General features: G+C 38.0%; 1 protein-coding gene across 2 annotated transcripts in view; it reads right to left on the reverse strand.

Annotated features, from left to right (window-relative positions):
* The window catches only part of LOC115209948, a 125,327-nt gene that overhangs the window by 15,399 nt on the left and 92,617 nt on the right, over positions 1-17,311 (reverse strand). For both annotated transcript variants that reach the window (XM_036501571.1, XM_029778587.2), the window contains exons 6-10: positions 15,949-16,921; positions 12,943-15,198; positions 10,251-10,321; positions 5,904-6,019; positions 2,264-2,352 (exon numbers count right to left, since the gene is read on the reverse strand). In XM_036501571.1, the coding sequence (XP_036357464.1) occupies positions 2,264-2,352; positions 5,904-6,019; positions 10,251-10,321; positions 12,943-15,198; positions 15,949-16,921 (3,505 nt within the window). The remainder of the gene's footprint in view (positions 1-2,263; positions 2,353-5,903; positions 6,020-10,250; positions 10,322-12,942; positions 15,199-15,948; positions 16,922-17,311) is intronic.

A 17,311-nucleotide genomic window follows, 5' to 3' on the forward strand; every position in this document is an offset into this window, starting at 1 on the left:
ATTTAAAAGCTTCTGATTTATATTTATTATAAGTAAGCGAGCCATCCGATCGTGGCCATTGCCAGCACCGCCTCGACTGGCCTCCGTGCCGGTGGCACGTAAAAAGCACCATCCGTTCATGGCCATTGCCAGCCCCGCCTGGCCCTCATGCCAGTGGCACGTAAAAAGCATCATCCGTCCGTGACCGTTTGCCAGCTCCGTCTGGCACCTGTGCAGGTGGCACGTAAAAAGCACCCACTACACTCACGGAGTGGCTGGCATTAGGAAGAGCATCCAGCTGTAGAAACACTGCCAGATCAGACTGGGCCTGATGCAGCCTTCTGGCTTCACAGACCCCAGTTGAACCGTCCAACCCATGCTAGCATGGAAAGCAGACGCTAAATGATGATGATGATAAGTATTTAGTGACATATTTTCTTTCACTGATATCTTATTTAAGATCCTTCAAAATAAAAGTCATGACATAGTGTCTGGTAAAAAGCTAATAGATAAAATTAAAACTGTGCTTGAAAATAAACTCAATTTTTCAATATTTTATATGTTAGGGAAAAAATATAGAATTGATGCAGCAATTGATCCCAGCAACATAAAAGAATGCTCTGTAAGAAAATTATTGGCACAATAGTTGACCATCTAAAAACTCAACCTTAGAAAGCTTAAATTCATGGAACTTTTCAGTTTCAGCAAAGGTGAGGAATAGCACAAAAAATTTTCAGTGCATACTTTAAAATATTTAAAACCTGTTTATGATAGTTTTTCTGTCATAATTTGATTGGAGAGTGAACTAAATGTTATGTAGGCGCAGGAGTGGCTGTGTGGTAAGTAGCTTGCTAACCAACCACATGGTTCCGGGTTCAGTCCCACTGCGTGGCATCTTGGGCAAGTGTCTTCTGCTATAGCCCCAAGCCGACCAAAGCCTTGTGAGTGGATTTGGTAGACGGAAACTGAAAGAAGCCTGTCGTATATATGTATATATATATATGTGTGTGCGTGTGTGTTTGTGTGTCTGTGTTTGTACCCCTAGCATTGCTTGACAACCTATGCTGGTGTGTTTACGTCCCCGTCACTTAGCGGTTCGGCAAAAGAGACCGATAGAATAAGTACTGGGCTTACAAAGAATAAGTCCCGGGGTCGATTTGCTCGACTAAAGGCGGTGCTCCAGCATGGCCACAGTCAAATGACTGAAACAAGTAAAAGAGTAAAAGAGTAAAAGAGAGAGAGAGTATTCTATGTAAGAGTTAAAAAAGCAAAGTATGAGTAATTTAAAGTATTACATTTACATCAGTGATTTGACTGAAGTTATGCCAGAACTCTTCAGTCACTGCAATCTTATTTAGACAATTCTATCAACAACTGCCTCTATAGAGTGGTCCTTTTCTGCATTAAAGAGAATTAAAATTTACCAAAGAAATGCAACAGGAGAGAAAAGACTTTCAAGGTTGGGTCTTATGTCAACTGGAAATGATTTACTCAAACAACTGATTAAAACAGAAGTTTTCTATGAGAATGTAATAAATAAATTTGCCCTGAAAGATCAAATGAGGTACATAAATAATTACTTTTTTATACATCTATTTTGAAAAGTTTTAAAAGCATTAAAACACAGAGACCTCTATGGTGATGTTATGAAACTAATTTGGTTCTCTTAATTTAACCAATAGTTATTGCTTGACCAAGCTCAAAAATCACCACACACCATTACGTGTGTGTGTGTGTGTGTGAAGATGCATGGCTCAATTGTTAGAGCATCAGGATCACAATCATGAGGTAGTGAGTTTGATCCCTAGACTAGGCTGTGTGTTGTGTTCTTGAGCAAGACACTTTATTTCACATTACTCCAGTTCACTCAGCTGTAGAAATGAGTTGTGACATCACTGGTGCCAAGCTATATCGGCCGTTGCCTTTCTCTTGGATAACATCAGTGGCATGGAGAGGGGAGGCTTGTATGCATGGGTGACTGCTGGTCTTCCATAAATAACCTTGCTCAGACTTGTGCCTCAGACGGGAACTTTCTAGGTGCAATGCCATGGTCATTCATGAGTAAAGGTCTTTACCCTTTACTCTATATACACACACTCACACACACACGCATTTATACATATACACATATAAATACACAATCTGATTCTTTTCCCCTCCATCTACCAAAATCAACTCACAAGGATGACAGAGAGACAGTCAGACATACAGACAGATAACCCAAAGTGTATTTTGTTTTACACGAATTATCTCGAAGTAACATAAAGAATATATTTACTATTACCTGTTGTTGAACAGATGTGAACACTAATGGTTTAATGTCCATCCCAGACTTTCTTTTGTGAGATTTACCAGATTTAGATGTTTTTGAGGCTGTAGAGATATACAAAACATAAATGAAAAATATTTCTTTCATATACTGTATGTCAGGTTGAATAATTATACCTACCATAATGGCTCATCCCTGTTATATAAATACTTTCACTTTAATTGTTGCACACTTGCAAAGAGAAAGGAGGCGAAAGTGTAGTGGTAATGGAAGGAGTGAAGCACTTGAAATGAGAGAGGCAAATCGTAAAATATTGAGTTTTCTCGAATTTTTTCTTAATTGGGGGTCAAATTGAAAAAACTTTACATGCCATGACCCAATGGAATCTACTTGGAAAAATCATAGGTAAATTCCAATTGAAGAAATTCTATATTGTACAATTGTATAAAAAACGAACGATTTGGGAGGCAGAGAAAATCTGCCTTTTATCATAAGAGATGTATTTCAAACATTGTACATACTGTACTATTTATCACACAGTTCACTATACAAGACAATTCAACATCATATATGACACAGAATATAAAACTACATGCCACACTGTATATTACACTATAAGAGTACTATACGAGCGTGATCATTGCCAGAGCAACAATCTGGCCTCCGTGCCGATGGCATGTAAAAAGCACCATTCGAGCGTGATCGTTACATGCGTCACCTTACTGGCACTTGTGCTGGTGGTACGTAAAAACACAATTGAGCAAGGTGGTTGCCATTCCCCCTGGACTGGCTCCTGTGCAGGTGGCACATAAAAAGCACCATTTGAGCATGGCCACTGCCAGTACCGCCTGACTGGCCCTCGTGCCAGTGGCACGTAAAAGCACCCACTACACTCTTGGGAGTGGTTGGCGTTAGGAAGGGCATCCAACTGTAGAAACTCTGCCAGATCAGATTGGAGTCTGGTGCAGCCATCCGGTTCACTAGACCTCAGTGAAATCGTCCAACCCATGCTAGCATGGAAAGTGGACATTAAATGATGATGATGATATAACAGGCCACATTATACACTATAAAATACATTATATACTGCAAAATAAGCTATCCACTGCCATTATACTTTATACCACTCTATATATTACACATTACACACAATACTACATACACACTACTGCTATACTATACACCCAGTGGCAGATCTACAATATTGGGGCCCCCTTTACAACCAGCAACAGCAGAGTAAAATCCAATAAGGGTCAAAAAATTTTCATGCCCATGTAAGGTACTCCAGCTTGAGGTTCTGATAGCCCAAATGGTGGAGTTGTGATGTGGAGTCCTTAAAAATGAATCTGAAAGCAAGCCCTCTTTCCAGGCTATGTCTTATACTCTTAGAGTTATGGGGGTTAAAAATTAGGGAAGTGTTATATAATGCATGATGCATCATTAAGATACATAGAAAATTACAAAATACTTCTTTTTCTGGTTTTTGTAGCAACAGTTTTGTCATATGACAGCTTCCTTGCAATGCCATTTTCTAGAGACAATATGCATAAGGAATTTCGTCATTCTTCAGTCATGGTTGGCTGAAATTCATTCTTTACAAAGGAAAGCTTTGAGGAACTCCTTTCTGCATCACATCTTGTGATAGGCATTGTCAAGTACAGCTTATGTGCAGTGGTAATATTAGGGGACACCTCAATTAATTGTTGCTCATAAATAAGCTGAAGAACTTCTGTGCAATGCATTTTAGATGGTGTTTTCTTCTGTGTTCCAAGATGTCCTAAAGTGTAAATAGTCTTTGAACTGATATCACTCATTTATTGATTCAAATTCTGAATTGCTTATCAATTCTGAGAGAAACTTGAACTTTTTTGCAATCTGCTCATATGGGTCCAACCTCTTGCTTAAATGGATTATCAAACAGTCATAGACTTGATTTAGAACTTATGTCCTAAATTTTTCAGCCCCTTTCAAAGAAGCCCTATCACTTGTTCCATCTGCTAATTTCTTTGTAACAACATGTTTGGAAACATCAGAATAATTTGAGGTGATATATTCACATAAATATTTTGTTACTGATTCATAGTGTGCAATCCTGTTGGCTGAATTTTCTCATAGTTCTTTAACAAATGAAAGCAAAGATGCTAGCAGAAGGTAACCCAGGACTTTTGGAAGTCCACATAACAAAACAGCTTCGTTTCTTTCTCTATTTTACATAGATCAACAACCTACACAAGATAATGTGTGATTTTGAAAGAAGTTCCTATAAAACCAGTTTTTAAGCATTAAATGGCTATGGGGGTCCACCAGAATGAATTAGTAATCAAAGAGGTCCATAGATAAAAAATGGTTGAGAACTCTGCTCTAGATTGTAAGAAGGAGAAAGAGAAGTAATCCCAATCTTAGATAAGCACTGACAATAGTAGTAGTGGTGAAAAAAAGCGACACAACTCAACAGTGGTTTTAGTGGGATAGTGAGTGAGGAGGAGGCGACCCCTTCGGTCATGAATGACCATGGGATTGCACCTAGAAAGTTACCCTCCAAGGCAAGGTTGTTTGTGGAAGGCCATCAGTCGCCCATGTATACCAGCCTCCCCTCTCCACGCCACTGATGTTATCCAAGGGAAAAGCAAAGGCCAAAATAGCTTGGCACCAGTGATGTTGCAACTCATTTCTGCAGCTGAGTTAACAGGAGCAATGTGAAATAAAGTATCTTGCTCAAAAGCACAAAATGCAGCCCAGTCCAGGAATCGAACTCACAACTCACGATCGTAAGCTCGACACTCTAACCACTGAGCCATGTGCCTTCACATAGTGAGTACAGCTTTATAAAACACATTTTCCATTTGTTTGGATGCATTCACATATCTCTTTCTTTACTACCCACAAGGGGCTAAACACAGAGAGGACAAACAAGGACAGACAAACATATTAAGTTGATTATATCGACCCCAGTACGTAACTGGTACTTATTTAATCAACCCCGAAAGGATGAAAGGCAAAGTCGACCTCGGCGGAATTTGAACTCAGAACGTAGCAGCAGACGAAATACCGCTAAGCATTTCGCCCGGCGTGCTAACGATTCTGCCAGTTCGCCACCTTTCACATATCTGTTGAGGTTGTGTGCTTGGTCAGCCCTCAAGGAGTATACCTTTGATGAAAGATGGTCCAGTAGTTAGACTCCTATCTTCTTCATAGACAAAGTGTATTTAGAATTACCTTCTCCAATGTCTTATTGTTGCTGTTATTGTTGTTTAATCTCTGACCACCTATGATTGGTTGACCTGTGGTTAAAGTCATTCCAGCAGTGACCATCTCAGCTTTTTACTTAGATACAATGTATCAAGAAAAACATTATCTAACATGTCCTATTTAAAAAGACTTGAGAGCATGGTGAGAGAGAGATTTGGCTATTATTCCTGGCAGGTCAAGTGACTCAATACAGCATTTTCATTGACTGGATATTTGTGTGTGTGTGTATGTGTGTGTGTATGTGTGTGTGTGTGTGTGTGTGTGTGGTGTGTGTGTGTGTCTGTGTGTGTATGTGTACGTGTGTGTGTGTGTGTGTGTATGTGTACGTGTGTGTGTGTGTGTGTGTGTACGTGTGTGTGTACACAAATATACATTTTTGGTAACAAAACAATATCTTTTTACTTACAGGTTGATCGCTTCTTTGACCTCAGTTTAGGTGGTGGTACTAATGCGGTGGATATCGGCTCACTTTGATACCTTAGGAAACTGCTGTAGGGTCTGTTAACTGGAAAGGGCTTCCATCTGTGAACATCAAGAAAAACTAACATAAAAAATATGTTAACACTAGCTTAACTACTATTTTTCAGACTGATGAATATCCTCAATTATTATCTTGACTCAATGATTCATCATCATCATTGATTAATGTCCGCTTTCCATGCTGGCATGGGTTGGATGATTTAACTGAGGACTGGCGAACTGGATGGCTGCACCAGGCTCCAATCTGATCTGGCAGAGTTTCTACAGTTGGATGCCCTTCCTAACACCAAACACTCTGAGAGTGTAGTGGGTGCTTTTACATGCCACTGGCATGAGGGCCAGTCAGGTGGTACTGGCAATAGCCATGCTCAAATTGTGTTTTTTATGTGCCACCTGCACAGGAGCCAGACCACCAGCACTGGCAATAACCTTGCTCAAATATTTACATATATACATATACACACATATATATATATACCTCCTCTTGCACTCTCCTGTCTTTGAAAGAACTTTTTCTTCACCCATTCCCTTTCGGTCATTTCAATATGTGACCATGTGTGTATCATTGGCGATTTTCTTTCTCTGTCTTCCCTTCCTTGGACTTTTTCTTTTTTTCTATATTTCTGACGAAGAGCTCCACTCAAAACATTAAATCCTCCTTCTTTCTTTCCTTTCCTGAGCATCCAATAATATACATATATACCTATACACACATATATATATATACATATATACATATATATACACATATATGCACACACATATATATACATACATATATATACACACATATACATACATATATATATATACATACATACATATATATACATATTCATACATATATACACACATATACATACATATATATATATATATACATACATACATATATACATATATATATATAATATATATATATAATATATATATATATATATATATATATTATATATATATATATATATATATATAATATATATATATATATATATATATATATATATATAATTTATTTGCTATGCTAGGAAGGTTAGTCTTTGATGAGGAGGTCAAAATAGGATTAAAACATGTCTAGAGTTGTCTCCCATATTTGCTGGGGCTTGAGAAGGAATGAAAATAGTATCAACCATTAAGCAACATTGTCTTTTCCACCCCAAATATTCATTTATTTCTAATTTTTTAATAATTTTCCCAGCATAATTATTGTATCTTTTGATAGCTTGATTCTTTACACCACTTTGAAAAAGTCAAGTGTGATTCTAACTTCATGGAAACTGATAAGACCCAGTTACATTTCAATAAGGATTCTTCAATTGTGGAAAGGTCTTAAAGTGACAATGGAGATTACACACAGCAATTTGAGACAATGTCCGTTGGCAAGAGACAAACCATGTCCGTTGGCAAGAGACAAACCATGAGTCTACCTCCCTTGTTGTTAGTGGGCTTGTTGATCTATCTTCTCTCTAAATAGAGCTTACAATATTTAAAACCTTAGTAGTTAATTCAAAGCCTAGAAATATTTTCATTCTTATACTTCATGGTGTCATCATCATCATCATCACTCAGGACAATGCTAACTTTTAGTTTAAACCTGTAGTGGATGTGTGTGTATGTAAATAAATGCATAAACTGTTTCATGATTAAAAAGGGATTTATTTACAGGATTGTCAGTACACTATATACAAATGTAAGCAAATGCTACGAATTGCTTGTATAGAACACATATTAAAATGAATATGTTTGTGTGTGTAGGTGTGTGTGTGTGTGCGTGAATCATTCGAAACAGTAGTCGATAGATACTGTGAGCATTTCTCTCTGTCTGCCAAAACGCGGGGCGAAATAGATCTGTGTGCTGCCGTCTCCGCTGTGATTGTGATCTTTGTTTTCGCCGTTGTATTTATAATATTTGAGACAGCTAGAAAGATAGACATACTGCAACAGAGTTACTACCTAAGAAGGTCATCACTTGTCCAGTTGAACTTGGCCTGACATGGCTGAGGTCGCAGGTCAAAGGGAGATGATCAATCAATTTTTGACAGAACAAAGGAAACCTTTTTTCGTGCCTGTTGATCGTCGTGGTTTGGACGACCGAGAATTCTTGGATTCGGTTTCAAATCTAGGCTTAGAGAAGGAAGTGCTAATTCTTACACTACTAGTGAGAAAGCCACAGAGATCGAACGATATTGGAATGTTATTTTTTGGCGTGTATGCAGAAAAAATTTACACATTGTAACAGACAAATGAACAATAAAAACCTGTTACTCTGAGTTTCCCGTTGCCGTTCATCGGACAGTTTTTCTAGCAAAAACTGTCCGATGAACGGCAACGGGAAACTCAGACTAACTTTTAGTTTATGCAGGAGATAAACTACTGCTACTGCTATCCAAGTGGCCTCAATGCAAAGACATGCAGTGACAAATACACATACACAACTCTCACACACATCTGTGTTTTATATTGTTACTGCCAAAGTTCCTGTTCCTCAGAGCTGGCTGGCCTCAAACCTCCTCTTTTAGGCTACCTCAACCCACTTGTCTCTCCAGTTTGTCACCCATGTTGAGCTCCACCACCACTACTACTACCATGCTATACTATACGCTATATACTCAGTCTTTCTTTTCCAGAATTTTTTGCTCTGGGAGTCTCTTCCCCTGCTTATAACTTTCCAGCAGGTGTTGACCTGCAACAGTTTAAATAAACATCAATGGCATGAAATTCACCAGGCGGCGAGCTGGCAGAACCATTAGCACGCCGGGCGAAATGCGTAACCGTATTTCGTCTGCTGTTACGTTCTGAGTTCAAATTCCGCCGAGGTTGACTTTGCCTTTCATCCTTTCGGGGTCGATTAAATAAGTACCAGTTAAGCACTGGGGTCGATATAATCAACATAATCCGTTTGTCTGTCCTTGTTTGTCCCTTCTGTGTGTAGCCCCTTGTGGGTAGTAAAGAAATAGGCATGAAATTCACCAGTTGTAGAGAGCCTGCAAAATTCAGAGGCACTACCTCTTCCTCCAGACTCAGCAAGTAAAAAAAAATGCAACAGACTTCTGTACAGTTTCTGTCAATCAAATTTCACTCACATTGCATGGTCAGTTCAAGGTCATTATAGAAGACACTTTCCCAAGGTACTGCACAATGGGATTGAACCCAGATTCATATTGTTGTGAAGCAAACTTCTCAACGACAAAATCATGCCAATGCCAATTTGTAATTTTGATCATAGTCATAAAAAATTTACACACACACACACACACATTTAGAGATGATGACTTATTCTCTATATTGGCTGATATATAAACAAGAATATAGAAATATTAATTAAAATTACATTCATAGGAGTGGCTGTGTGGTAAGTAGCTTGCCTACCAACCACATGGTTCTGGGTTCAGTCCCACTGTGTGGCATCTTGGGCAAGTGTCTTCTGCTATAGCCTCGGGCCGACCAATGCCTTGTGAGTGGATTTGGTAGATGGAAACTGAAAGAAGCCTGTCGTATATATGTATATATATGTATGTATGTGTATGTATGTGTTTGTGTGTCTGTGTTTATCCCTCTAGCATTGCTTGACAACCGATGCTGGTGTGTTTACGTCCCCGTCACTTAGCGGTTCGGCAAAAGAGACCAATAGAATAAGTACTGGGCTTACAAAGAATAAGTCCCGGGGTCGATTTGCTCGACTAAAGGCGGTGCTCCAGCATGGCTGCAAGTCAAATGACTGAAACAAGTAAAAGAGTAAAAAGAGTAAAGAGTAATGAGAGAGAGAGAGAGAGAGAGAAAAAAGTGATCAATTTTGGTCAGAAATTAATTAAAAAATAGAAAGCAGTGGGGAGTGAGATTGATATGTAGCATTACATGGGAAATATTTTGGGTCTTATTAGAGCTCATCAGCAAAGCATAGGGTAATCCCTTCCTGTCAGACCTTACAATGAATAAACTAATATAATATTTTAGTAAAGGACATAGAGAATGACTAAGAATACCTTGGAATGCTTGTTGTAATTGTGAGAAAAACAACTAATAAAATGGCTACTAATATAGTTAATGATGTGAGTCAAGACATTCTATTTAATTTAAATTTTACTTGTAGTGATGAGGCAAAAAATGATTATCTTAATCATTAATTCAGATCAAGAATGGTAGGGGAGGCAACTCTGGAATTTAAAACTAATCTGACTGAAAGAGTATTTTTTTCCCTCAAAATGCATTGCAGCTGATGAAGATATTTGAGAAAAGTTGTATAGGTATACTGATAGTTCCAACTGACACTCACGAGTTCTCTGTCCGTGTAACAGCAGCACCATCTCCAGGGAGGAAGCTTTCTGACTTTGAGGTGGCATCTTTCTATTAGTAATGAACAGGAAGACACACATATATATATATAAGATAAACAGGTAGATGTGTAGATGAATGATAAACAAATATGTGTTAATGAGTAACAAATAGATCATCTGCCTGTTCACGATAAACAACTAAATAATCCATATCCTATCACTAAATAGTAGCAAGATGAAGTAAAGAAGAAACAGAGTTTCATGTTACATTTTACAATTAACAATTGATTTTCTTTATTCAATGCATACAAAGTTATTTATAAATTACACCATACAATTGGTTAATTAACCATTACCTAATATATGAGTAACTAAAATATTTATATATTACATAATGGATATCTGATTTAGTGAAATATCTACACATCTAATATTTCAGTTAAGGCTATATTGATACAGTGGAGGCGCAATGGCCCAGTGGTTAGGGCAGCGGAATCGCGGTCGTAGGATCGCGGTTTCGATTCCCAGACCGGGCGTTGTGAGTGTTTATTGAGCGAAAACACCTAAAAGCTCCACGAGGCTCCGGCAGGGATGGTGGTGATCCCTGCTGTATTCTTTCACCACAACTTTCTCTTGTTTCTGTTGTACCTGTATTTCAAAGGCCGGTCTTGTCACTCTCTGTGTCACGCTGAATATCGGGTACACGTTAAGGGTACACGTGTCTGTGGAGTGCTCAGCCACTTACACGTTAATTTCACGAGCAGGCTGTTCCATTGATCAGATCAACCGGAACCCTCGTCGTCGTAACCGACGTAGTGCTTCTATTTCCATATTGATACAAGACCTAATCCATTATTAATATATTTTTAAATAACTTAATCTGCGTGATCATGTTGTATTTATAGATTACATTATATATATATATATGTTACAAACTATTTAAAATAGACTAGCGTAATTTTTTGAGAGCCAAGACTGGCAGCTCTCACGTACAAATATAGATATAAATTGTATTGGATCTGTTAGTATTGTAGGGATTTGAACCCTATCTGCAAGATACTCAGTTAGGGGTCATAAGTGAGTCACCACAATTTCACATGATTGATCTATATATTGATCAATCAGCATGAAGTTGTGGCATGATTTGGTTCCTCAGATGTTCTAGAATTCACTCCCTTTTCATCCTGCAGAAACCAGGTGGTGCCTTACTAAGCCAGACAGCCTTGCACATTTGTGCAGACAGTCTCAGATATTTGCATAGGCCACCTTGGGTACTCACAGAAGGCAGACTGCTAAGACCAGACCATCTTTGGCACTTAGACAGACTATCACGAGCAAGAAACAACTTCGGAGACACACACAATGTACCACAGCTAGCCTTCTACAAGATGCAGCACAGTTCTCTCCTCCCAGTTGGCAGTTATATTGTCAGCATCTTTCTTTTGTAAACAGCCAACATAGTAAATCATATACAGCAATAAATATGTTAAAAGCCAAAAGTTTGTGAGTTTGCTTCAGTTATTATATATGCAGCCAGCTAGATCACACAATGATGGTTTCAACTCCATACTCAGCTAACATCACAACCACTGCAACATTGGGGACAAAGCAACCCTCTTGACAGTATCCAATAAAACCCAACCATCATCCTTTCTGTGCAACAAACCATCACTCCTTCCCCACAAAAGCACCCATTATTGACGTTCGTCACTACCTCATACCCTTGCCAATTCTCTCTCTCTCTCTCTCTCTCCTCTCTCTCTCTCTCTCTCTCTCTCTCTCTCTCTCTCTCACCAATGTAGCAGCTCTGATTTCCATAACTCAAAGTCATTACTGTCTCTTCACTACACTCTCACCCTAATCACTATTATACTCTCCTATCATACTCTCACTTGAGCATTATCTCTCTTCCATTACTCCTTCCTCTAACACCTTTTGACCCCAATCACAGTTTCTCCCATCATATTCTCACTCTTTCATCCACATAACCTACTTCTTTCTCTTCTCACTTTCCTGTTTGCCCTCTTGGTTATATTTTCTTAAATAAACACACTGTAAAGCGGTGAGGACTCTTTAGTCTTATGAAGCACAAAGCCATCTCACTATTGCTAGTGTCATGATAAAATGCACCCAGCACACTCTGTAAAGTGGTTTACAAATGAGTGTAGATAACATAGTTAAAATCAAGAGATGTCTTTAGTTTGGCTAAAGTGTTAATGCAACAATGAAATGCATTCAGTATACTTTGTACATTGGTTGGGGTTATAAAGGACATCCAGACAGAAAACATATCAAAGATGGAATGCTCAAGCAAGTATATCAACCTCCAGCCCAATTAGGAGGAGGGCAGTAATTTCAAATAAGAGCTAATTTGGACTGTGACAAGCTGGCTTAATGATGCTCAAGTTGGTGGTGGTAGTGGTGCTTGTGTTAGTGCTAATGCTGGTGGTTATGATGATGATGATGATGATGATGATGGTGATGATGATGATGATGATGACAACATTAGCACTGATGATGATCATGATGAGGATGACAATACACATACATACACTCACAAATGTAAACAGTTACAGACACACTTCTATTTCAAACTGTCTATTCAATGCACCTGCAACAGAGCAAAAGTTAGGACAAATAATACACAAGCAAAAACATTTAGCTCTAGTCTGTCTTAAGAGTTTTACTTGCCTTTTCTAAATGTGTATCCTTTGAAGTCTCTGTGAAATTGTTGGGAATGAAATTTACTTTGATAGATGAACTTCTTTGAGCATATTTCTCATCACCAATGCAAGCTTGATTCTCAACAACCTGTGAATCATTTGGTTTGGGATGAGTCACCTCTGCATCACCGACATATTCCTTAAAGTGATTTTCTGTTGGAGAACTTACACCTGGCAAACCCTCTGAAGTAGAATTCAGATGACATGTTTGATCTTGGGTCGTAGACAATTTCTCTTTTTTACATGGTGAAAAAGACGAAATATTATTGTTGACGTTTTCCTTATTTATTTCCAGCTTCTCAGTAGTCAATCCTAAATCTGACTTTTGATTGCAGCTACTCACAGAATTTTCTTTTGAAATTTCTTGTTTATTTGATTTTCGGTTGTTAGAAAATGTCACCCGTGACTCCTTTTCAGACCAATGTGAGTTCTTTTTGCTTTGATTAATTATAGGAAAACTTTTGTCTGAAGGCATTTCTAAATTTTTGTTAGTATGATGATTCTTATTAACTTTAGAGACAGAGGTAATTTTAGCTTCATTAGTGTTAGAAATCCTCAAAGGATCAATTGTTTTCAGCTCATTAGAAGGCTCACTCTCAGAATGAAGATTACCAAAATTTTTGTCTAATATTCCAGATGTAGTTATTTCCGACTCAGTAAACTCAGGTGCTTCTCCACATATCTCTTCTATATGATTGCTGAAGTGAACTTTGTGGGTTTGATGAGGCTTTAGTGCCACCTCAGATCTAAAATTAGCTGGGTCACTGTTTGTTGTTACTTCTCTTGGTTTACCAGGGACAGTTTTGTTGACTTTAGCTTTTAGTGAGACCTCTATTTTTGGTTCTATCTTAGCAGAATCAATATGTTGGGCATTATAATTTGGTGTTTCTTTTCTGTCGGAACCAGATTTAATTGGGTTAGTACTGTGGTCTTTACAATCTGGACTTACTTTTGCTTTTGACATAGGCTTACTGTGGACAGTGTTGTGAATCTTAGTTTTTGGTATTACTTTTATTTCTAGCTTTGATTCAATGGAATCAATGTGATGGGCATTACAATTTGGCATTGCTTCTGTCTCTGAAGTCAATTTAATAGGGTCAGTACTGTGATCATTGTCATTTGATGACACCTCAATTTCTGAATCATAGGCTGTATTGTGGGTCTCACTGCTTGGCATTACTTCTGTCTCTGGTTTAGATTTAACAGAATCAGTGTGTGATATATTATTATTTAACATTACCTCTGTTTCTGATTTGGGTATAGTAGGGTCAATGTTGTGGGTAGAATTATTTAGGATGTTTTCCCTCTCAAATAAGTTTTCATGGTCAGAATGGGAAATAGAATTATTATTGACATTGATGACGTTAAGAACTTCTGTGTCTTCCTCCACTTCAAGTTTAATATGATCAGTGTTTTGAACCTCTTCTACTTCTGGGTTGGGTTCAACCAAGGTTTGATCAGTCTGATGGTTTAATACTTTCTCTGTATTTGGCTTCAGGTTTGTCTGGTCATTATCTTTACTGGCTGAGATTCCTTCAGTTTCTGGTCTCAATTTAGTCTGGTCTTTCTGATCATCACTGCAGTCCAAGTCCTTCTTTATATCTAGTTCTACTCTAGACTGTTCATTCTTATGATAATCATTCTTTGATATTTCCTCCTCCTCTATCCCATCAGGGTGTGAAGCATTTTCATTTTCACATGAGATTCTCTCTATTTCTGGACTGAGTTTAGGTAGATCAGAATGAATATCAATTTTGTTCAAGTCATTTTCTACTCCTTGCCTGATGTTGGACTGATCAGTAATTTTGTCATCTTTATTCAAAACTTTCTCTGACCTCCACATGAACTGGTCACTAATGTTTTCAGTTTTCTCAATCTCTGGTTTAACTTTGGACACATCAGTATGAGAACCACTGCTGTTTTGTATTTTCTCTTCTAATTTGTGTTTAGTTGGATCAGTGTGTTGGTCACCAATATCCAAGGTTTTCTCTCTCTCAGGCCAGAGTTTGAAATGGTCAGTGTGGTCACCACTTTTGTTCAAAACTTCCTCTAATTCAGAACTGACTCGAGGTTGGTCAGTGTGATGACATCCAGTGCTTTCTAATTTACTGTAGATACTGCCACTCTGATGGGATGCTCTTGATCCAAATTCTTCCTTTCCTTTATCTTTTACTTCTTGAACCTCAGGTAAGATAGACTGCAGCTTGGAGTCTTTCTGTTTAAACTGAAATTGATAAGTAACAAGAAACAATGAAGGAGAGTTTAAATTGAGACAGATGAGAGGGGTGAAAGGGGGAAGAAGAAAACTGACATGTTTAAAGAGTTACAAACAAAATTTTAAAAAAAGGAAAGAGACAGAGAGAGAAGCAGTTAGACATGTCAGTTATAAATATATATATGAATGCGGTTGGTGGTGAAGGTTGGGAAGCAAGCTTCTTATGATACAGCCATGCCTGTGCCTATACATGCAACTGAAGCTGCAATCACAGGTTGCTTTCAGGCGTCAAGACGAAAAATGGCATTCGGCAGCTGTTGTGGCTCTGTGTTGCCAGCGCTCACCACCACTACCCCCACTCAGTCAATGCAGGGCAGCTTCACACTCATGACAATATGGTCAGCCTTCTGCATTGGTTACAGTGCAAATGTTAGTCCTCACCATGAAGGGAGTGGATGTATGTATGTGCATGTATCTTTATGCTTGTTTATATCTGTGATTGTTTGTACAAAAAACTATAGAGGGCAGTGTTGTTGTCAGTTCTCCTATCAAGAACTTGTTCAGTTATTTCATACCTTCAAAGCTGTTTCAATTAATAGATTTCTTACTTGGAGAACAGCTAGTGGTTAGGTAATTTTAGGAAGATCAACCAGCTGTAAAACAAAGCCTCAAATAACACTTTTGTTCATCACATGCAAGTATGGTTAGATGGACATAAATCAAATTAATTCATATGTGCGAAATGAAAAATATATCTACCAGAATCTGTGATGGTCCACTCTGAGGGCGCTGCTTCATTGCTCTGAATGCCTTAGAATTTGCTGTGTTTTGTGTTGTTTGGGGTCTTTGAAGTTTCCTTTGGTTTTGTCCAATCAACATTTTCTCAACAATCACTTGAGGACCTTTCATATCAAATTCCACTGTTTTTATTGTCTTATAAACATTCCATGATTCCAGATCTGAATGGGGGGCCACATTAGCAGCTTGGGTATATTTTTCTTCATGCATCCTTTCTTGTTTCTCGCAAAGATTGATGAAATACTTCTGCAGGTGAGGAGTAACTGCAGAAGATATTTTAGGACCTGAATCGCTGGTCTCTTGGTCATAAACCATTTGTATAGGGTTGTAATCAGTTCTTCGGAAGAATACTTGCTGTTTTGAATTAGAATTGGATTTCAAAGATTTTTCTCCTAACTGAGATTTGGAATTTGATGATTTTTTCCCTATTAACGTTGCTGTATGCATTCGTCTGCCAGAATGTGTGCAGAGAAGTTGTACAGGTCTTGTGTTAACATATGATTCAGTTTTGTGATGGACATCATTAAAGGTTGAGAAACCCTTAGAAGAGAGTTCACAAAAAAATTTATTACTTTTGGGAGTCTCTTTCAATGTACAGGTTTTAAGCTTAATAGGAACAGGAGATGAAAGGGGAGAAGATGAAGAAGAAGAAGAAATAGAACAAAGAGAGGGTGCTGGAGAAGACTCTCTACATATATTTAAGACAGAACCATTTTTAAGAGAAGCATCAAGCACTAGAGTATTATCATTTTGTGAAAACGCATAAGAACTTTCCCTATTGTTTGTAGGAAAATGTCTCTCAGAAGATGTAGGTGTGTTTCCTCTTGGTGATGTTGGTGGGGCTGCTGTAAAAGAAGGCTTCATCTCTGCATTCTGCTTTAGCATCATTTTGTCTGTTACAATGGTGGAGTCAGTTAGATTCACTTTCAACAACCTGTCAAAATTGAGAATTTCAATATAAAAAATCCAAAATAGATGCAATAGTTATATTTTTAAAGCAAATATAGACATTTGAATAGCGTTGGCACAATTGATTTCAAAACTGGTTGGACATTCTACAAGCTGTTAAGTAAATAATATTCACATAAAAAATTGCATAAACAGAAATGACTCCAGGTTTAATAGTTATGTACAAGAGTATGCTGAAGAGGTTAATAAGACTGAAACATGTTTACAGTTATTGCCATTTTTAACTGATTAAAATTTATTTCTGGGCCATTCCATTCAGTATGTTTGCTAGCATTCATACACACACACAACACACACACACACACACACACAACACACCAACTCAATCACATATTTACAAACACCAGGAACTCGT

The sequence above is a fragment of the Octopus sinensis genome, linkage group LG3 (genome assembly GCF_006345805.1).
Source record: "Octopus sinensis linkage group LG3, ASM634580v1, whole genome shotgun sequence".
Classification (NCBI taxonomy): Eukaryota; Metazoa; Mollusca; class Cephalopoda; order Octopoda; family Octopodidae; genus Octopus; species Octopus sinensis.